General features: G+C 44.3%; 1 protein-coding gene across 1 annotated transcript in view; it reads left to right on the top strand.

The window, feature by feature from the left end:
* The first annotated feature begins 228 nt into the window (after nt 1-228).
* TVP23C (trans-golgi network vesicle protein 23 homolog C) overlaps nt 229-19954 on the top strand; it is a 110281-nt gene continuing 90555 nt past the window's right edge. Inside the window, exon 1 of the mRNA XM_086930614.1 lies at nt 229-323. Within this exon, the coding sequence (XP_086786740.1) occupies nt 309-323 (15 nt within the window). The 5' untranslated portion in view covers nt 229-308. The remainder of the gene's footprint in view (nt 324-19954) is intronic.

Below are 19954 nucleotides of genomic sequence, written 5' to 3'. Positions count from 1 at the left end.
ATGCTCGCAATAGTTACTTTTAGGACGATCCTAAAACAAAATCCTCTTTGTAATAATTTTAGTGACCAATTCTAAGAAGTCGTAGTATACATCAGAAAGGGAGCTATTTCACGCAGCCTTCTTGAATAGGTATTTGATCCTGTTTAAAATACGGGTTCATGCCAAAGGAGTTTACTAAAGTAACAGAGAAGAGGTCGTGGCGCGTTTTGTCCTTTTTCTGTTTCTATGATTCCGGAGCTGCTCGAGTTGACAAGGGAAAAAGCCGGAAGTGATTGCGTGGAGCAGAAGTGACGTGCGACTTCATCGAGATGTTGCAGCGCCAAGTAAGTGGGGTTAAATCTGAGGGATTTGGGGAAAAAATATGGGTTGTCTCTTAATTAAAGCGTAGTACCCCAGCCTGAGTAGTAGTAGCTTCCTTTGAGTGACGCTACGTCTTCAAAGCCCTTGCAAGTTAGGATTCAATAGTTTTGAGTCTGTCAAAGTTGTATATGCGGTCCTATGTCATACATATGATAATATTTAACAGTTTATTGGCGTTCAATGCAATAGGCCAACAGCGTGCAGTATCACTACAGAAAACTGCACTCAAAATAAAGGTCGTAGATTCAAAATGAGGCGCATTTGTGAGTTGGAGTAACTTTTGTAATGCCGTCCTGCTGGAACGCCCCAATGGATCCTTGAGTTCCCCACTTGTTACATTAGCAAAACGCCAAAACATTCTCACATAGTATAACTCATGTTCTGAACTTGGAGCAACTGCATTGATCCCTCCCAGTATGCTATATTCATCTTAACCATTGTCTTCAGATTCTCCTCCCTTCACCAGCCGTGGTTCATTTCCCCTGTGGAATGTTCAAGTGTGAGCATTCCAAGTTGACAGTTAGTTAGATGGTGATATATGAAAGTGGCATTCACATGTCTTGCCCGCTTGCTCCAAATTTAACGAAAAACAACCTGGCTAGTTACAGTGGCTGATCATGTTTTCGGCTATATTATATGTCGCTATTGTAACCAATTACATTGTTAGGCCTATTCTTCGGGTTCTAGGTCGGTTAGTTATCAAATGACGGGAATCGAATTCAGTAAAATACTTACTTAGACGGACAGGTTGCTTCATAAATCTACTTGTCCTGTAAAAAAAATCCACTTGTCCCTTTAGTGCCATGTAGTATGCAGACTAATTATGGGCGCAACCTCATTACCTAAAAGCTTTGATATTAACCTGTTTGGTTATGCCAGGGTTTATTCTAGAGTAGGGTTTGAATACTAGCAGTTCCATTATTTTGCCACCTTTCTGCAGAGCTACATACTGGGGCAGAAGGTAGTGGTGAGCAATAGTTGCAGGGTTGGAATGCCCTTTTGAGAATGTGCAAACCTGGTAACTTGCATGCTTCAGGGTCCTAAGCTCTTTAATCTTTTCCCATACTCCGAAAGGTTGGAAATTTACTCCTGACAAGGGCAGAAGTAAATCCTTACTGGGTTAAGGGAAAAAGTGATTGGAGGGAAAAATAACTTGCAAACTCTTAACAGATTTTCAAAAGAGAAAATCTACACATGCATATTTGCTTACGCTAAAATGCAGTTCACAAATAATTTCTAGAAGTACGATTTCCTGGCTTACTTCTGTAAATTCTTGTGAATTTATAAAAGCCGTAAATCTGCACTAATGCAGGGAAATATACGATGGGTGCACTCTGTGACCTACTTTAAGAATTGGGTCCTTTATTAGGTCTGACATTAGCAAAGACCTTTTTTGTTTTTATTAAAACTATCTGCCTCTCTACCTATTGTCTGGCTTCATTATGAGTTACAGCATTCTGCACTTTTACAAGCAGCATATCAGCACACAAAGTAGATTTGTTCAGTGCCAGGAACTACTGTGGCTATGTGGGCGTTTTGAGACCAAAAAATATTATTGCCATTGTTTTTTTATAATTGTAAGTGCCTGGCATGTCCCACAATAATAAAATTGTTCAAAAACGATGTAAAAACAAGACACGCGTTGACAAACCCAAAAGGCTGACCACCAATGTCCGACCTATTGACTTTTCCAGTACTTGTTTATTTTTATGCTCGATACAATCTTGTCCGAACTGTTTGCACTGATTTTCCATTCTGAATATTTTTGTAAAGTATTAACATGCATCAACACATTTTACTAAATGATGCTTCTAAGAAACGGTACCTAAAGTTTCACAGTAGATTAGCAAAACGTTTTTTCCTAGTTGCATTTTTTGTGTAAACATTTAATTTGGAAAGCAAAGAATAATCAATCTTGCTTTCAAGCTTCTGCAAATATTTGTATCTAATCATAGAGCCTTCTGTGAGCATTTTACGCAGCCTCATATTGGTAAACTTTGTAAAGATGTGTACACGTTTTTTATACTGGAACCTCTGTCAGATTGTCAGTCCAAGCTTATAACATATTCTTAGAGTGCTCACCCTAATAATGAAGGCTTTGCATTAATGAACCATGAATACAAGTTCGAACAGCATTAACATATGGACCCAAATATTACCTTAACTGCTGATAAGGTCGTTCCATAATGTGGTACTATAAATTGCCAGTCAAAGAGTTTGTGCTGCAGAAGCCTGTGCTTACTTGTCATAAGGACCAAATAAATATGAAAACTTTTTGTCCTTGACCCCAAACAATGTTTTCTGGGCATCGGGCTATAATAATTCTACACCCCTGAAATGAGTAATTGTTGTTTTTCAGAGACTGAGGGAAGATTGCCTAACTCAAAGGAAGCAAAGGTTCCTAGTTAAGTTTTGTCTTTGATGTGTTAGTGGGAAGTCCCAAGACACATTTTAAAGTGGGAGTATTTTACTTACTACTTTTGGAAGCTGGGAGTAAAAATATTTTGCTAGGAGCAAAAAAGCTAATTCTCATTTTAAATGTCAATAGTTTTAAGCAAGTAAAAAATAATTCCACCCAGATGCATCTCTTTAGCTAAAATGTATGTGTTATGATGTATGTATGAATTGGTGTCTAGAGTGCTGAGTTGAGTTAACGCTGAAAGTGAATGATGTAATACAGTGTGTGAGTGTGTAGTATTCAGTGGAAGCCTGGAGATATGGACAGTTGGAGCGAGGATGGAGGACTGACAGGACCTACCTGCTATTGCTCTAAATTAAGGGCTAACATGAAATACAGAACATACCCCCTATCTGAGTGACTCCTGTTCTTGTGTGAAGACCCTACCTTCCAACTACAACAGTTTGGCCTAAAGTTGTTAAGAACTTGCATGAAAATGCAGTAAGGCATTGGTGGTAGTTAGGAGCCATTTCTGGCAAAAGAAGAGGAGGCCTGTGAGGAGGAAGATGGCCCTGTGACTGTGGAGGACTAGTATGGGGCCATCTACCCTCAAATCCCAGTGAAGTGGGTGGGAAATCTCTGGTAAGGACAAGGAACAAGCTGTGGGAAGTTACATACTGAGGAAATGTGTCCCAGTGAATAATCCTAAGCTTAAGGACAATGCTGTGGAGACAGTGTAATAAGGGTAGTGCTGTGGAGACGGTGGGAAGGGCCTGGATTCTCCTTTACACTAAGCAGAACTGTGAAATGCCTCCTGGAGCATCAGGCAGTAATACATTCAGCTGTGACATAATGAGCAGTGTTTGTGTATGTGCAGTGTGATTTTTCAATTAAGTTGACTAAGGCACTGGCATGGACTAGGCTTTGTCTCAGTAAACCTAATTGAAAAATCATATGGTTCCCTCTCCAACACAGTTCTGTGGAGGGTCCTGTGGGCATTCACATATTTATGGCGCACTGTCCAGATTGACCTTAGGAGATGTCAAGACTCCAACTGACGCAGTGGTTGAGGCGTTTGTCAAATGTTTGTAACAGTATAGGCACCAGATAAATGGGGACTTTCCTCTCTGGCACAATTCAGTCGGGCTGGAAGAAAACAATGTGATCTTTAGGAACATTACAACTTGCTCATGCAAGCGACTCGCAGATGTCTTGGATTCCAGGCCTAAGTGTCGGAGTGGAGGCCCTGGCTATACAGACTTTAACATCATGATGGAAGATAGTAAGCAGATGTTAAATTGAGACTGGTCTGGAAATTTTGAAGAAAGACGACCTAAGGCCTCCTTGTGAATTATTAAAAAAAAGCAGGATTATATCCAAGGCCATCGGAGATATAAATGAAACTCTTGTCAGAGGGTATACTGTGTTCTAAAGTCATGGGAAGTTGAAACATCACCTGCCATGTAATTTGAAAATTGTCCTGTTAAAATATAACATTCAGTTAATTAATCATCGGGTTTATTTGGTATTCATGGAGTTTGTATTATATTATGTACTTCTCTTAAAAAATGTGCCTTTTTCCCACTAACTGGGATGTGTATTAGGTTGGAAACATGTTAGTTTATAGTTCTTATGTTTTGTTGTATTCCTTACACATCATGCTTTTGATGCGTATCCGGTTTAGTATGTTGAAGTGTGTTAGGGCTCAGTTGGTTTGGGAATTACAGTTTTTGATAATGTTTGTGGTGTGTTGAATGCTTAGTACTGCAAGACATATTTGGAAGTTTAAATTATCCACCAATTGCTTGCTTTGAGAGCAGTGTGTGAAAATGTGCTTTCAACTTCATTTGCAGTCCAGTTAGTAGTTAGGAGAAGAGGTTGTAGTACTCATCTGTATGTTGTGTAGCTACATGCGAATTGTGTGTGCTCAAGTGTTGCAGATATGCGGTAGAGTCGTATCCCGTCACAAGAAATACGAGTGTAGTACTCTTGTGTTTCTGTTGGGGAACATGCAGTACCGTTACTATAGGTTGTATGGGGGAGTTCATGATTGTGTGCTTAGTTATTTGAAGAGTAGTACCATGTTGTGAGAAGTTGTATGAGAGAGTACCAGTTGGATGTGATGTGGGAGAAGGGAGCCACGATGTTGCAGTCGGAAGTATCCATGAAGTGAACATGTGGGCAAGGGTAGTACTCCATGGTGTCCTAGGTGATGGCGACAAGTTTTGCCTGATGTGGGTTAACGCCACACATTTCGCCTGAGTCGTCATTCTTTACCAAAGAGAGAATTTAAAGGTGTGTTGTACTAGAGTGATTGATTGTTTTGTGGTGCATTTTATTCAGTTTGCAGCGTTGTGCTTGAATATAAGTTTTTTGATGTAGATCTAGTGTTTTGTAGATGAGTACTTCTTTACATGCTGATGTGGTCTGGAGTTAATAATTGCATTACTGGAGTTCTCTAGTGTTTGATTATTGTGTTGTATCAATAATGTTTTCTCTATGCATATACTGGATGCTGTCATGCTTGTGTTCGGAAGACGTCCCTACTTTTCCCTGTGTAATTTCCAGAGGGCCGGGTTCTGAGTTTAGATTAAGTGCTTTCTTTGGACTAACTGTTGATCACTTTGGTCTGAGCTGCTAGTGAAACTGGGTGTTCCATGTGTTGGAGTGCTGGGCTGCACTTTTGTGTGTGAATGTTTGCCTGTGTTTGTTGCCCATCTAGATGGGTGTGTTCTGAATTTGGAAGATAGAGAAAGTGGGACTGTTAGTTGTGTCTGTGTCATCTTTGTCGTTGTGTGATTTGGAAACCTGGGGACTTGTGAATGTTGTGAGGACAGGTTTTGTATTGGAGTGTGGTCAGGGGAGTTTACCTTAAAGTGCTTGAAGCTTAAATATTTAGTTTTTAGGTCTCGGCTAGCATAGGCTGCGCATGCGCAGTCTCGCTGGCGAGATCTTATGTCTCAGAGTAGAAAGGCTTGAACCTGCCCTTCTTCTCCATTGGCTGGCTGCCTAAACAGGGGCCAGCCATTGGAGAAGAGGGTTCTGTGACGTCATTTTTGGTAGCTGAGCCCCGTCCGTTTCGAATTGAGGGGCATGTTTTTTTTGTTTCCTTCACTCCACGAAAAACACGCCCCCAGTCTGCAAAGGACGGGGCTTAGCTTCCAAAAATGACGTCTCCTCCTCTCCCCCCACACCTCTTCTCACCTCTTAACTGGCTTGTGCACTACACTACCTAGTCCCAGGCTAATTTTTTTATCTTAACAGCTCTGAGGATGTCACCAATCCCCAAAAAACGTAATGGCCGTTGATACACGTTTAAAGATTCTGAAAAGACTCGGACATTGTACTTAAACATAACTTAATATAAAATAACTTGTAACCGTTTTTACACAGTCTTTTCGTCTTTGCCTACTTTAAATATCAGTCAAGGATTATTATGGAATATTGTATTCACTGTTTAGAGCGTGTGCCATTGTAGCGAAAAATTCCTGCTTTAGGTGATTTCCTACATTTTGTATTGGTCATTCGAGAAAAAACACGGGGCCAGAGGGCAACGCCTGCCCACGTGAAATTGATTGTCAGTCACGATGCTTTTAGCTCTCTATACTTCACATTCATTGTTAGCTGAATCCTTCCCTGAACGCTGCAGAGAAACCGTTATTCCAACTGCCAAGATCGCGCATCACTCAATCAACGTGCAAAGCCGCTTTCTAGATGTTGCATAGGCGGCGATGTGGCTGACATACCGAGAGACGCAGTTATAGGACGTGACGTGTCTCGTAGGCAGTTGCGAACTGTAAATCCTCTAATGGGAATGTCACTATCCTATCAGAAGTGCACTTAGCACGGAACCGGAAGTGCTGAGAACAAAGGAGCAGAATAGAGGTAAGCAGAGGGTCTAGCGAGGAAAAACTGGATTAGAATGAAGTGTTCTATGGGCGTCTCATAGGAGGGGGCGAGGAAAAATAACATAAGGTAGACATTAGGTGCCTCCAAAGCAATTTGAGTGTAAGAAGAGCGTGGGCTAGACGGGCTTTGGCTTTTGAGGTGATAGGGGAGATGGAATTGTAGCGAGGACGGATATAAGGCTAGTGAGGGGTGTCTCAGAGGAAGGGCTTATTGGGGCGGATCCGCATGAAAAAAGGCACCTAGACTTTATTTCTGATCTAGGTTTTAAATGCCACACGAGAGTGTGGCTGCTCAACTAAAGAAAATGAGTTGATGGATAATACTCCCACCTGCGGAATGTGAGATTTGACCAATTTCAAAGATGGTGATTCCACGTCAATCGGATTTAGGATCGAAGGTGTGGTTAGGAAAATGATCTATTGTCAGTGATTATATAGAGGGACATAACCAATTAAACCAGGCTCACTTAAGGCAACATTAGTATTTGCTATTGAGCTGCTGGGAGGGTTTCAGGTATTCCAGATTAGGACGGGCGCACAGCCGTGTGATCGCAGGGTTTTAGGGTGAGTTCAAAGTAACAGTTTCCAGGCAATGGGGTGGGCGGTAATCCCTCGTAACCGCTCAGGGTGGATAAATCCACACAGGTAGGCACAAAAACAACAAATACCCCTGCTCTAGGAAAAATGCAGTAAAGTCACAGTAGTTTCTGGTTGTGGAAACAGTAGTAAGATGAGCACATCAACATATATCAAAGTCAGTAGATGGCGGTATGCCAGAAGAAAGTTCGATAATGAGTGGAATTCTTGTTGTGGAAAGCAGTTTATTGTTTCTCTTGTTATGGCCAACACGTGTTTCATCGCAGGGAAACCAGACTGCGAATCTTCAGGGCTGGATAAATATACAAAAAATGCATTTGTATGATTGTCCTATGTGAGCTAAGCAAGTGAAAAAAGGTGGTTGGTGGACCCTTCGTGATACATTGTGGGCATGCCATGGAGTGACTAGGTGAAAAAACGTATGACTTGAATTCTGGAGCTTAAGTGCCTTTGGTGTATGTGACTGGTGAAGTTTTTATACCGTGGTTAAGCAGATTGTGTGGAAATGACTGCAGACAATCTGTGGCTGGGAAGTTCTAAAAAAGGAAACACATTGACCAGTATGCATAAATACATTTTGAAGATGGAAATACATCGAGGCGAAAAAACTGAAGTGCAAGTGCTCAGATGTACAACCCATTGTGACCTAAAGTGACTGCTAAGTGGGTACTTAAATGATCAAAACATATATCCAAACATTTTGTAGATAATATCGACTAATTAGTGAAATCCGACCGGTAACCGTTTTCTTAAACATGTTGTATGATTAAAACCTATATCAAAAACCAAAATATTCTGTAAGACGACCGGTACATGTAGTAGGGAGTGTTTGAGGACATTGTCGATTGGTGCTAAATAGGATCCAGAAGGTTAGAGAATTAGTGCTATATTTTAGAACACTCATGAGGTGCTCAATCTGTCGATTTAGTTGTACAGCCCTTTAGTGGTGTCAACCTTTTGTGGCAACAGACGGTCATTCCGTACGTTACTGGTCAATGTAAGCGTTATAACACGGAAAAGGAGGATAGCTATTCTATGGGTGTGTTTTTTGAAAAAGCACTCTAATAGATCTGTTTTCAGAACACCAAACGCAAAGAATTACAAAAAACGAAGAACATATGATTGTATTGCAGAGGTTTTACGCAGCTTTCCTTATATTGGTGGGTGGTTGGGTTATGTAATAAAGGAAACGATCTAGTCATGTTCTGGGGTAGAAATGGTAAATCAACATTAGTAAAACTCACCCTTTTAAATAACAAAAGCCGGGATTGGTAATGGGACCAACACCCAGAGAGGCGAGTGTATGAAGGACGCGCTGTACACGCGTGGTAGGTTAGCTCCTATAACCAAAGACACGGGGTTTCAAACAAAAAACACACATGAGGAACCCTTAAAAGAATTTAAATACACAGGGGCGACCAAAATTAGGACATATCTTCATACCTTATCGGGCTCATCTGGATGACTGAAACCGGGAGGAGAATATGTTAGAGCTGTAACGCTCGAAAAAGAGGGCAAACAGGCGGGTGCACCTGTAAAGATAGTAAATAGAGAAACAAGCGATGTGGTATGGTTCGCTTCTATACTATTCAAATAGCGTTTCGAAAGTGCGTAAAGGCCGGTGTATAAAACTGGATGCTTTACCTGTTGCCATTCGTTCCCCCTCCTGTAGTTCCCGGCGCCGTTTGTCGAAGACGGTGCCCGGCCGGAAGTGGGGACCTCTATTTAAGCCTCATTTCCGCCTCTCAGTAGCAGAAAGACTAGAGCGGTGTTATGTCATTATTTATGTAATATTATTGGCAAAGTTTAGAAGAGATACTAAATACGATAGAGTGTTCTGGAATGGCCTCATTTCCGCCTCTCAGTAGCAGAAAGACTAGGTGCACCCGCCTGTTTGCCCTCTTTTTCGAGCGTTACAGCTCTAACATATTCTCCTCCCGGTACACTCGCCTCTCTGGGTGTTGGTCCCATTACCAATCCCGGCTTTTGTTATTTAAAAGGGTGAGTTTTACTAATGTTGATTTACCATTTCTACCCCAGAACATGACTAGATCGTTTCCTTTATTACATAACCCAACCACCCACCAATATAAGGAAAGCTGCGTAAAACCTCTGCAATACAATCATATGTTCTTCGTTTTTTGTAATTCTTTGCGTTTGGTGTTCTGAAAACAGATCTATTAGAGTGCTTTTTCAAAAAACACACCCATAGAATAGCTATCCTCCTTTTCCGTGTTATAACGCTTACATTGACCAGTAACGTACGGAATGACCGTCTGTTGCCACAAAAGGTTGACACCACTAAAGGGCTGTACAACTAAATCGACAGATTGAGCACCTCATGAGTGTTCTAAAATATAGCACTAATTCTCTAACCTTCTGGATCCTATTTAGCACCAATCGACAATGTCCTCAAACACTCCCTACTACATGTACCGGTCGTCTTACAGAATATTTTGGTTTTTGATATAGGTTTTAATCATACAACATGTTTAAGAAAACGGTTACCGGTCGGATTTCACTAATTAGTCGATATTATCTACAAAATGTTTGGATATATGTTTTGATCATTTAAGTACCCACTTAGCAGTCACTTTAGGTCACAATGGGTTGTACATCTGAGCACTTGCACTTCAGTTTTTTCGCCTCGATGTATTTCCATCTTCAAAATGTATTTATGCATACTGGTCAATGTGTTTCCTTTTTTAGAACTTCCCAGCCACAGATTGTCTGCAGTCATTTCCACACAATCTGCTTAACCACGGTATAAAAACTTCACCAGTCACATACACCAAAGGCACTTAAGCTCCAGAATTCAAGTCATACGTTTTTTCACCTAGTCACTCCATGGCATGCCCACAATGTATCACGAAGGGTCCACCAACCACCTTTTTTCACTTGCTTAGCTCACATAGGACAATCATACAAATGCATTTTTTGTATATTTATCCAGCCCTGAAGATTCGCAGTCTGGTTTCCCTGCGATGAAACACGTGTTGGCCATAACAAGAGAAACAATAAACTGCTTTCCACAACAAGAATTCCACTCATTATCGAACTTTCTTCTGGCATACCGCCATCTACTGACTTTGATATATGTTGATGTGCTCATCTTACTACTGTTTCCACAACCAGAAACTACTGTGACTTTACTGCATTTTTCCTAGAGCAGGGGTATTTGTTGTTTTTGAACATTAGTATTTGGCCCACCAGAGCCATGCCCAGGCATTGCGTTCCCCATATCTCCCACTCCACCCAGCTTATGATGTTAAGATCATTGGTAGAACTCTCATTTTGTCGTTCGTATGGTCTCGCAGTAGTCAAGTCAAGTCAAATAGGCTTTATTTCGATAAAAACATATCTTAAAAAGCGTTACATAACAGTAAAAAACCATTCAATGGGATAAAAAAGACACACAACATCAATAAAATAGATAAAAGGGTTTAACAAAATGACCATCATTAAACAATTTCATTTAGTCTTTTGAATCTAATCTTCAAAGCCCAATTTAAAAACTTAGCCATGCCGCACATGAACAAAGGCGGAGTATCGGACTTCAGAATACGCATTGCGGTTATGTGTTGTCTGGTGCCCAACTCCTTACACAATGGTTTCAACCACCTTAATCGCGGAAGTTTGTAGGCGGGGCATTTAAATAGGAAGTGGGCAACAGACTCGACCCTAAGCACAAAGAATGGTCAAAAAGGGGAAGTTTGGGCCGGGATTTTCCAGCGGGCAGTCAATTCACCCACTGGCAGCGTACCTATTCTGAACTCAAAATACAAGGCCCTATCTTTGGATTTTGAGATTAAATCAAGGTAGGGTTCACGGATGGGCACGTCCTTAATCATGAGGAACTCACTGGTTGCTCTGCAGTGGTTGGGATTAGTGCTGCTCTTCACAGCTACCCAGTTCCAATACATATTCTTAAGGACAGACTTTGGAGGGGCAGATCTAGTTAACCAACCCTCCCCAAGCCCCAGCTCCCCAGGCAAGAATTTGACGTCCCTAAGCCACCTGATTTTAGACCAACCAGACCATGACCATACCTCCTTCAAGCCTTCCGCATAACTGGCAAGTTCTGGCACCCTCCACAGACGGGCCCAAAGTAATAGGGGACGGAGCTTTGCCTGACCTTTTAATAGAGCGGCATCCCAAATCTAAAAGCAGAGGGAGCATTGGGGTACTCTGAGAGCGAGCCATTAGGTCCCTCAGAACTTTGTTCTCTGAGCAAGAAAGCTGGTCAACAATATGGGTTCCCCAGAGCTCTACCCCATAAAGTGCTGCACTGACACCTCTCGCCTTATATATATCTAGCACAGGGGCAATGGGTTTACAAGAGGACGATCGCTGTTCTTTAAGAAGAGCCCCACCCACCCTTTTGTGGCTTAATAACATCTTCTGTAGGTGGGAGTTCCACCGCATAGTATCCGTTAAACGTATGCCCAGATAATCAAATTCCTTTTCCCTTTCCAGGGGAACTAGGTTGAGTAAAGGTGCCCGACCAAGCCTTTTGGGGGGGTTCAATATCAAATACTTTGTCTTTTCTTTGTTAATCAGTAACCCTCTACTTACACAGAAAGATTGGAAACTGTCCAAAAGCCTCTGTAGACCCATGGGGGATTTGGAGATTAAAAGGGTGTCCTCAGCGAACAGGAGAGTTGGAATTCTCTTGCCCGCCAGGGTTGGTGAGTCAGATGGAATTTCCAGAAGATGCTCCACCACTCCGTTCACATACAATGAGAACAGAGTGGGGGCAAGAACACAACCCTGGCGGACGCCCCTGTTTACTGGCACTCTAGCTGTCTTTTGGCCCTGCCTACCCCATCTCACCTGCGCAAAATTGCCAGAATGGAGCTTCACCAATAGGGACACTATATAAGCGGGCATCCCCAGATCTAGCTGGACCTTCCACAGGCGATCCCGGGGCACCAAGTCAAAGGCAGTCTTTAAGTCGATAAAAGCCAGATAAAGACTGCCCTTGCCCAGCACGACTACCTTCCAGTAAAGGAGCAGCAATCTGAATGACTGCTCAATAGTCCCCGTACCGGTCCTAAGACCTGCTTGGTAGTCGGAGAGCATTTTGTTGTCGTCAATCCACTGGAGTATTCTCCCCAGAACCACCTTTCCTACCACCTTCTGAGTGGAGTCGATTAGGCTTATCGGGCGGTAATTTGCTGGGTCGTTCCGACTCCCCTTTTTGAAGACAGGGACGACATCAGCTCCCATCCAAGATTCTGGGAGATCCACACCTAAAAAAGTTGCTTTTAGTAATGATGAAATGAGCCTCCCCCACTCCACGAGATTGAGGCGAAGCAAGTCCCCCGGTAGTCCGTCAGGGCCTGCTGCTTTATTGGGGATTAATGATTTTATCACACTCCTTTACCAGTAAAGGTGAGATCTTCAGGCAACCCATAGGGGCCCATAGGAGAAAAGTTGGTCTGCCCTGCCCTTGGATCCAGGTTGGTAGAGTAGAGGAGGGAGAAGTGACTAAACCATGCCTCCTCTGGTATATTACAGGTTATAAGGGTATAGAGTGGCCTATTCCTAGCTCTTACTAGGTCCCAAAAGCCCTTGGAATCCCTCCCTGCACTAGCCTCCTTCAGGTTACGCCAGAACAAGTCCTCCCTCTCATTCTTGGCTTCGTTAACAGCGTGCTTATACTACTTTCTTGCCACCTGAATCAGCGCAGGTCCCTTAAGTTTTACTGCTTCCAACAGTGTCCTTTTTGCCCGCCGACATTTAGTTGAATACCAGCCCGGAATGCTCTCATATCTCCAGCACTCTCTCGCTGGAGGACCCCGGCTGCAAATTAAAAATAACTCTCCCAGGGCATTGATGGTGTCACAAAACAGCAGGGATACCTCCGGAGGGTGCAAGGTGGCGGTCTCCAACCTGGTCACGGCATTTGCCAAAAGTACCCCTGTAGTCTGGACCTTCTCTTCATCCATGGTAACCTTGCGCCATTTCAGACGCCTCCCGCAATTTGAGGGATGTACTTCCCCCAGTTGTGCGCTGCATAGATGGTTCCTGCAGGCCTTTTGATGCCGACCACAAAGGAGTCAGGATCAGAGATAGAGGGTTATGGTCGCTATCCATAGTGGGTAGTACTTCCATATCCCGCATATGGTTCCAAAGTTTAAAATCTAGGAGAATGTAATCGATTCTTGACGAATGGTCTACCCTGTTGAACGTATGTGCTCCACAAGGGTCTGAAATTGATCTACAATTTGCCGCCCTTAGCCCATATTGCATGGTGAGAGCATTGAGCTTGATTACCCGTTGGGACCACCTCTTTATAGGCGCTATTGTTAGGGAAGGAATACCCCTCTTGGCATCCTCCTCTGAGGTACCCAAAATGTCATCTGTCGCAAGGGGCTCAAAGGTGCAGTGAAAGTCCCCGGCAACCATAACATGCATATCGTGAGAGCACCGTCTAAGATCGTCTTCGAGCACAGATAGAATTGGAGAAGGAAGGCCCCCTTTTGTGCCTTTAGCATAGATGTTAAATATTTCCAGGGTAGGTCCTCTCTTAGGCCCCCTAACTGATAATCTCATTAGGTCAGGAGAGTTGGTTTCTCTGAGCTTAATTTGACACCCCAGGGAAATGCTGACCCAAATAAGAAGGCCTCCTGAGGGGTGACCCCTCCCTGCAGTGGGGGAGATTGCAGGAACCAAGTACGTGGAATATCCAACCTCATAGCAAGGCTCCAGGCACCAGGTCTCTTGGAAAATGCATATCCCAAATAACTCAATAAAGATGTTCCAGTCTGGGAAATCAAGGTTTCTGGAGATACGCACTATGTTCCAGCTAACAATCTTCATATTACTGTGTGCTAAGTCTAGCTCTACTGGAGGCTGCTGACTGGGTATGTTAATAATGAACCATTTCCCAGAGGTGAGCCCTCCATCTCAGCTAGCATGCAATAGTCTCCAGGTGGAGAACAGACAGGTGCAGACTTATTCACATGGCAAAGGGAAGGCGAGGGAGTGGACTCAAGAGGATACAGATGGTTATGTAATACCCCCTGCTCAAACACCCTACAACTCACAGATGTAATGGTTGCAGCAGGTAACATCTCGTGTAGGTGGTGGGCGTCAAGTCAACAATCCCACCCTGGCCTATTGATGCCTAGGCCTGAATTCAGCAAAAACGGCCATGTGGGGTGGAAATCATGATGATACAGCCCTCTCTCCCATTCTCTCCAGATTGGTGGGCTAACAAGATGATAGTTTACTGGATAGGAGTGGAAATAGCTGAGGTCGTGGGTGCTAATTCCCAAACTACCCTGGCTAGAATGATAGTTTCAGATATAACTTGCTACCCTAGCATCCCTGAAATTAACCAGGATGCAATCTCCCCTCGTGTCCTTAGGCCTACTCCCTACCCAGCTAACCCGTCTCAACATGGAGAACCCTCCCATCAAGTGAACTAGGCAACGGTCTATTTTCCCTTAGCCAGAACATTGTTTTATTTTTCAATTCATCGTACGATTTAGATTTCACCCCCCTTCAGTTGTGGAACCCCGGTGAGCACTGCTACATATGGCTGGCAATCAGGAGGTAGGTTGACATGGGGAAAGTTTAATAGGGGAGGGTCAATAGCTCCCTTCTCTACTGTGACCATCACTTTAGGTGGAACAGATGTATTACCATTCTGACCCCCACCACCCCCCACGCTGTTAGAGGTGCCTTTGTTCTTAGCAGGTCGACCTTGGGGGGGACCTTGTGTCCCTTTAATCAGGGTCAGACTGGGGTTCGAGCTCGGTGGGGCAGTGGGGCAAGTTTGACCACCCTCGATGTTAACTCCGGCGCTCACATTTACCCCAGGCACTACCCCTGATGAAATGGGTGCTCTCGTCTCTGCAGGAGAGGAATCCACCTGTTGACTTACATTAATTCTAAAGTCATCCTCCCGGTTTTTAGAATGTAGTTTTATTAAGGACTTGAGTGAAAAGAAATTGTCGAGAGTGGCTTGCTCAAATCTATCTAGCCTCTCCGACAAGACCTTCACTCTTTCGATTACCGGGAGTATCAGGGATTTAATTAATTTCTCAATTTGAGTGATAGAGGGGAATTCAAGTGAGGTGCTGGCTAAGGAAGTAGGCTGTACATTGGCATTCTCCTGCTCAGATGGAGTACATGACAACTGACCATCAGAGGATGGGATCCCTTGTAACTCTGACTGAGTCTGCCTCGTCCCGACCCCCAACCCTGAAGATTTCGCACAACCCCTAGAGCAATTGCCTCTGGGCTTCTTAGGCGGTTTTAGGTGGTTACCCCTACGTAGACTTATAGTTCTTTTCCTCTTAAGGGGCGCTGCTCTGACTATATTAATGGGCGCTACATCTGGTTGGACAGGGGGACTCTCAGAGTGGATAGAAATACTCAAGGGAACAAGAGGCTCTGAGGGCTCAATCGGCACCCGTTCAGGTTGGGTGGCCGGGGGCCTTCGGAGTTCAAGGGCATTAAGGTTATCCAGGCTGGCCTTAACGGCACCAGATCTAAGTTGGTCAGCACTGGGAGAACCTGAATCAGAGAGCTCAGCTGTATGTACCGGGAAATTTGCTAGAGCCAGGGGCCCAATGGAGGAGCGTTTGTGGTTAAGCTGCTCGAGAGAGAGGCGGCGCTCCGTAATGGCAATCTCTTTCTCGATGACTGAAAAAGCTAGAGTGATAAACTGGTCCATCGTGCCGCTTATATAACCAGCCCGCCCCCTCTCGGACTTCCCAGAACGAGTTGTCATTGGCATCGCAAAGAACACTAGCAGATAAGTGCACCCAACAGCTGGACAAGCACATTAAACTAACAGCAAAGAAAACAGACAGAAAGCCTGAAAATGTCCAAACGTAAGTGGGGTGGCCCAGCCCAGCCACGACCGGCCCCGGACGGCCACAGGCGGTTCTGCCCTTGTCCCAGGCTTCTCTCGGCGCACTCCCGCGCGGCGGAGATTATGGCTCTTTAAATAGCATCAGGAGGGGCGGTGCTCCAGCCCCGCTACAGGAGGGACTCCTGGTAGTTCGAGTCCTATGTCCGTAGAACACAGCTCCCTCGCAGTGACAGTCCGTGGGGGGAAGGTGTCGCTAATCCCCGTACTTCTCCGTTTGGGCTCACAAGCAACAAACACTCTGCACCCTCGTGTGCTGGGGCACCCCTAATGGTCTCATCCTGGCTTTGCAGGCTTTTATCTTGTTATGTCTCTCTCCTTAAAATATGTACTGTATACAGCATCGGAGAGTAAGACCTACAAGAAGAGTTCTAGTGTGTCCGCAGAATGTACCGCTGATTGGATGCTTCATTCACTAGCTATGGAATATTAGTTTAGGGTCACAGATGTCAAGAGCATGTCCCTGTGGATGCTTGACATAGAGTTTTTTTTCCACATTTCCCTCACGTCCCGGTTTTCTTTCTCTCATGCTTAGGATGTGGTGCCTACGTTTCCAGTGTGAGACTTCGATAAGTGTTCAACTTTAGTGCACCACGTATATGTCCGCTTGGAACATTATATCTATGGCTTTGTTATATTTATCAAAGGCATTTGACAGCTATAGGCCGCTTCAATGCACTGAGTGGAACTCAAGACAGAAATATGATTGCGCGTGAGAGGGACGGGGTGTTCAAGAATGAGAGAATAGAAAAAAGACGTTTTCTTATACAGAGAAGTGAAGAAGAAAGGGTGATGGCTGGAAGGGAACGAGAAAAGGGGTTGCGGGGGAAATACTTTAGGAAGGATAAAGTGAAATAATGAGGAAAGCGGCGAGATTGCTTATCCAAGAAGATAGATTCAGTTGCAATCTCCGCTTATTTATTCTCTAAAGAGTCTGCCCTCCATTCTGTGGATAAAAATACGTTTTTACTCCTTCCTCAAAAGTATGTACATGTGAAATTGCTCTCTGCCAATCATATTAGTTGTCTAAGCAACATTTGCCTGGTGTTAGTCGAGGTTTGCTTCAATGGGTCACATACTAATAATGCCATATTAACACCCATGAAAATAATCCTAGCTAAAGATTTGTGTAAGTGATTTCTGACTGTGCTAGTGATGTGTCCATGATTAGGTTTTGAAAACTTCAATAACATCTGGGATCTGTCGAAAATGACTTGGATAATAGGAACTCTCCACACCGCCTCGGCCCCTTTCCCAAAAACAAAAGACTTCGGCAAACTGCCCTCTTCTTTCTCTGGATTAAAAAAACAAGTATTTACAATGCAATGATCTCGGCTTTGTTAAAGTTAGAGCTATTGGCATTGCAAAAAGCATTTTTTTAAACATAAATAAATGGTATTGTCATTTACGATGGCAATAGGTGAGCATTCGAGAGTAGTAGAGAGTATTAGCACACACACGTCACACACGTCACACACGTCACACTCACCGGCGGGCCAGCCCTGCTGAGTTGTGTTGTGAGAGCATGGCAGAAGCGTTAATGACACAAGCGACCCTACAGTGTCAGCAGAGTGACTGAGCGTGTAGAATGGAGGGGGGCCGCAGGAGGCAACACGCTCGTGACGCAAGATACAGACCGAGTGGCTCTCTGCAACCGAAGTCTGTTTTCCACACCGGCCCTGTTCCCACTGATTATAGATAACTTACTGTCAAAGTCAACCAGTGGAGTCGGGAAGTCAGTCAACGGAAGGAAGGGAGTGCAGCAGGTTTATTCTCAGAGGTGCGGGTTCTATGTTGGACACCACGCCAATAAACAAGCGTCAAACATTTCCTCATCCAATGTCAAGGCACAATATAGTCTGCAAGGGGGCAGCACAGCCCAACGAACAGCTAGCATGGAAATCCCTCAGTTAATTTAATGACACAAACTCCACCAACTAAACCAATGACAAGACGCTTTGACACCACTAAATAATATGTCCCTTCTTACCTAATTGGTTGCCGACACGCAGCTGCCCAATCTCTACTTTTGCTCGTTGTAATAGAGGACCGGTAGGTGCCTGTCAAAGTAGCTTAGCACAGGTGCCAGATTTTCTCTGTTTGCTTATGTGTCACAGCCGCTTGCAGAAAGACAGGGCCATGTGGGCGATTACGGACGAAAAGATGAGGCAAGTCGGGCGGTAGTGACAATGAAGCTCGGAGTCCGCAACGTGGGGCGCCCTCACAGATGCAGTGCACGCGCTGCAACTACTGGCCGCCAGCCACAATCATTCTCCCTTCGAAGTTCAAGTTTGGTGAGGCGTACCTAGTCCCCTCACATCCTCTGCATGATATTGGAGTAGCCCCAAGGCTCGGTTCAGCCTGGTAGACGGCCATCCGCGGCGAGATGGATGGACGGGCCGGTCGGGAACGCATGAGGATCTCTGTGAGGCACACTGCAGGCAGCATAAGTGAAGTTGCCTCCATGTCCCGCCTGCCGCTTTACTCAAAGCCTCACTTCCTGCTCCCTGTGTGTAACAGGGCTTGACATGGGTGCCAGGCCGCGTCGCTGCACAAACCAGTTAAGAGGTGAGAAGAGGAGTGGGGGGAGATGAGGCAACGTAATTTTTGGAAGCGAAGTCCTGTTTTTTTTCAGACTGGGGGCGTGTTTTTCGCGGAGAGAAAGAAACGGAAAAAACACGCCCCTCAATCCGAAACGGACAGGGCTTAGTTACCAAAAATTACGTCACAGAGTGTGTGTGTGTGTGTGTCTGTGTGTGTGTGGCTCTCTGTGTGGCTCTTTGTGTGTGTGTGTGGCTCTTTGTGTGTGTGTGTGTGTGGCTCTTTGTGTGTGTGTGGCTCTTTGTGTGTGTGTGTGTGTGGCTCTTTGTGTGTGTGTGGCTCTTTGTGTGTGTGTGTGTGTGGCTCTTTGTGTGTGTGTGTGGCTCTTTGTGTGTGTGTGTGGCTCTTTTTGTGTGTGTGTGTGGCTCTTTTTGTGTGTGTGTGTGGCTCTTTTTGTGTGTGTGTGGCTCTTTTTGTGTGTGTGTGTGGCTCTTTTTGTGTGTGTGTGTGTGGCTCTTTGTGTGTGTGTGTGTGTGGCTCTTTGTGTGTGTGTGTGTATGTGGCTCTGTGTGTGTGTGTCTCTGTGTCCGCTAATACTCTCTATTACTCTCTAATGCTCACCTATTGCCATTGTAAATGACAATACCATTCATTTATGTTTTTTAAAAAAAATGAAAAAAATGCCATTTGCAATGCCAATCGCTCTAACTTTAACAAAGCCAAGACCATTGCATTGCAAATTCTTGTTATGTTGTATGTGTCTTGAATGTGCAAACTTACAGATGACGGAGAAACCCTTTGTCTAAGGATACTCTGACTGTCGCGTGATGGGGCGTCCGTGACTACATGTCCTGTGTCCATAAATGTGAGCGTGTAGACATGTGGTGGGGCCTCCTATCCAAAAGGCCCTCCAGACCTGCTTGTCTTGGACCATTATGCAATGATAGTCAGAACCTAGTTGAATTGTTTCTGTGTTTTACACGAGGTGGGAAAAGCCTCAAGTCTTGAACTGTCGTAGAGTTTCTGCGACTTTTATTTGTCATGTTTGTGTGTCTTTGTGGGTATTGGGGAGTTTGTAAAAAGGTTTTTATTGGTTAAATGTGTAAATTAGACATAAGGATTGATTGATTGTTCAGGATTGTCCCTGTACTGTATTTTATTTGCAAGGGAACAACGGTTCTTTGTTCTGTTTGTGAGAAAGGGAGGTGTGTAGTATCCCCCGTTTTCCCATTTCCTGTTTATCTCTAAGCTGGTTTCTGGTAT

The sequence above is a fragment of the Lissotriton vulgaris genome, chromosome 7 (assembly GCF_964263255.1).
Source record: "Lissotriton vulgaris chromosome 7, aLisVul1.2, whole genome shotgun sequence".
Classification (NCBI taxonomy): Eukaryota; Metazoa; Chordata; class Amphibia; order Caudata; family Salamandridae; genus Lissotriton; species Lissotriton vulgaris.
This window is presented reverse-complemented; position numbering and strand designations above follow the sequence as displayed.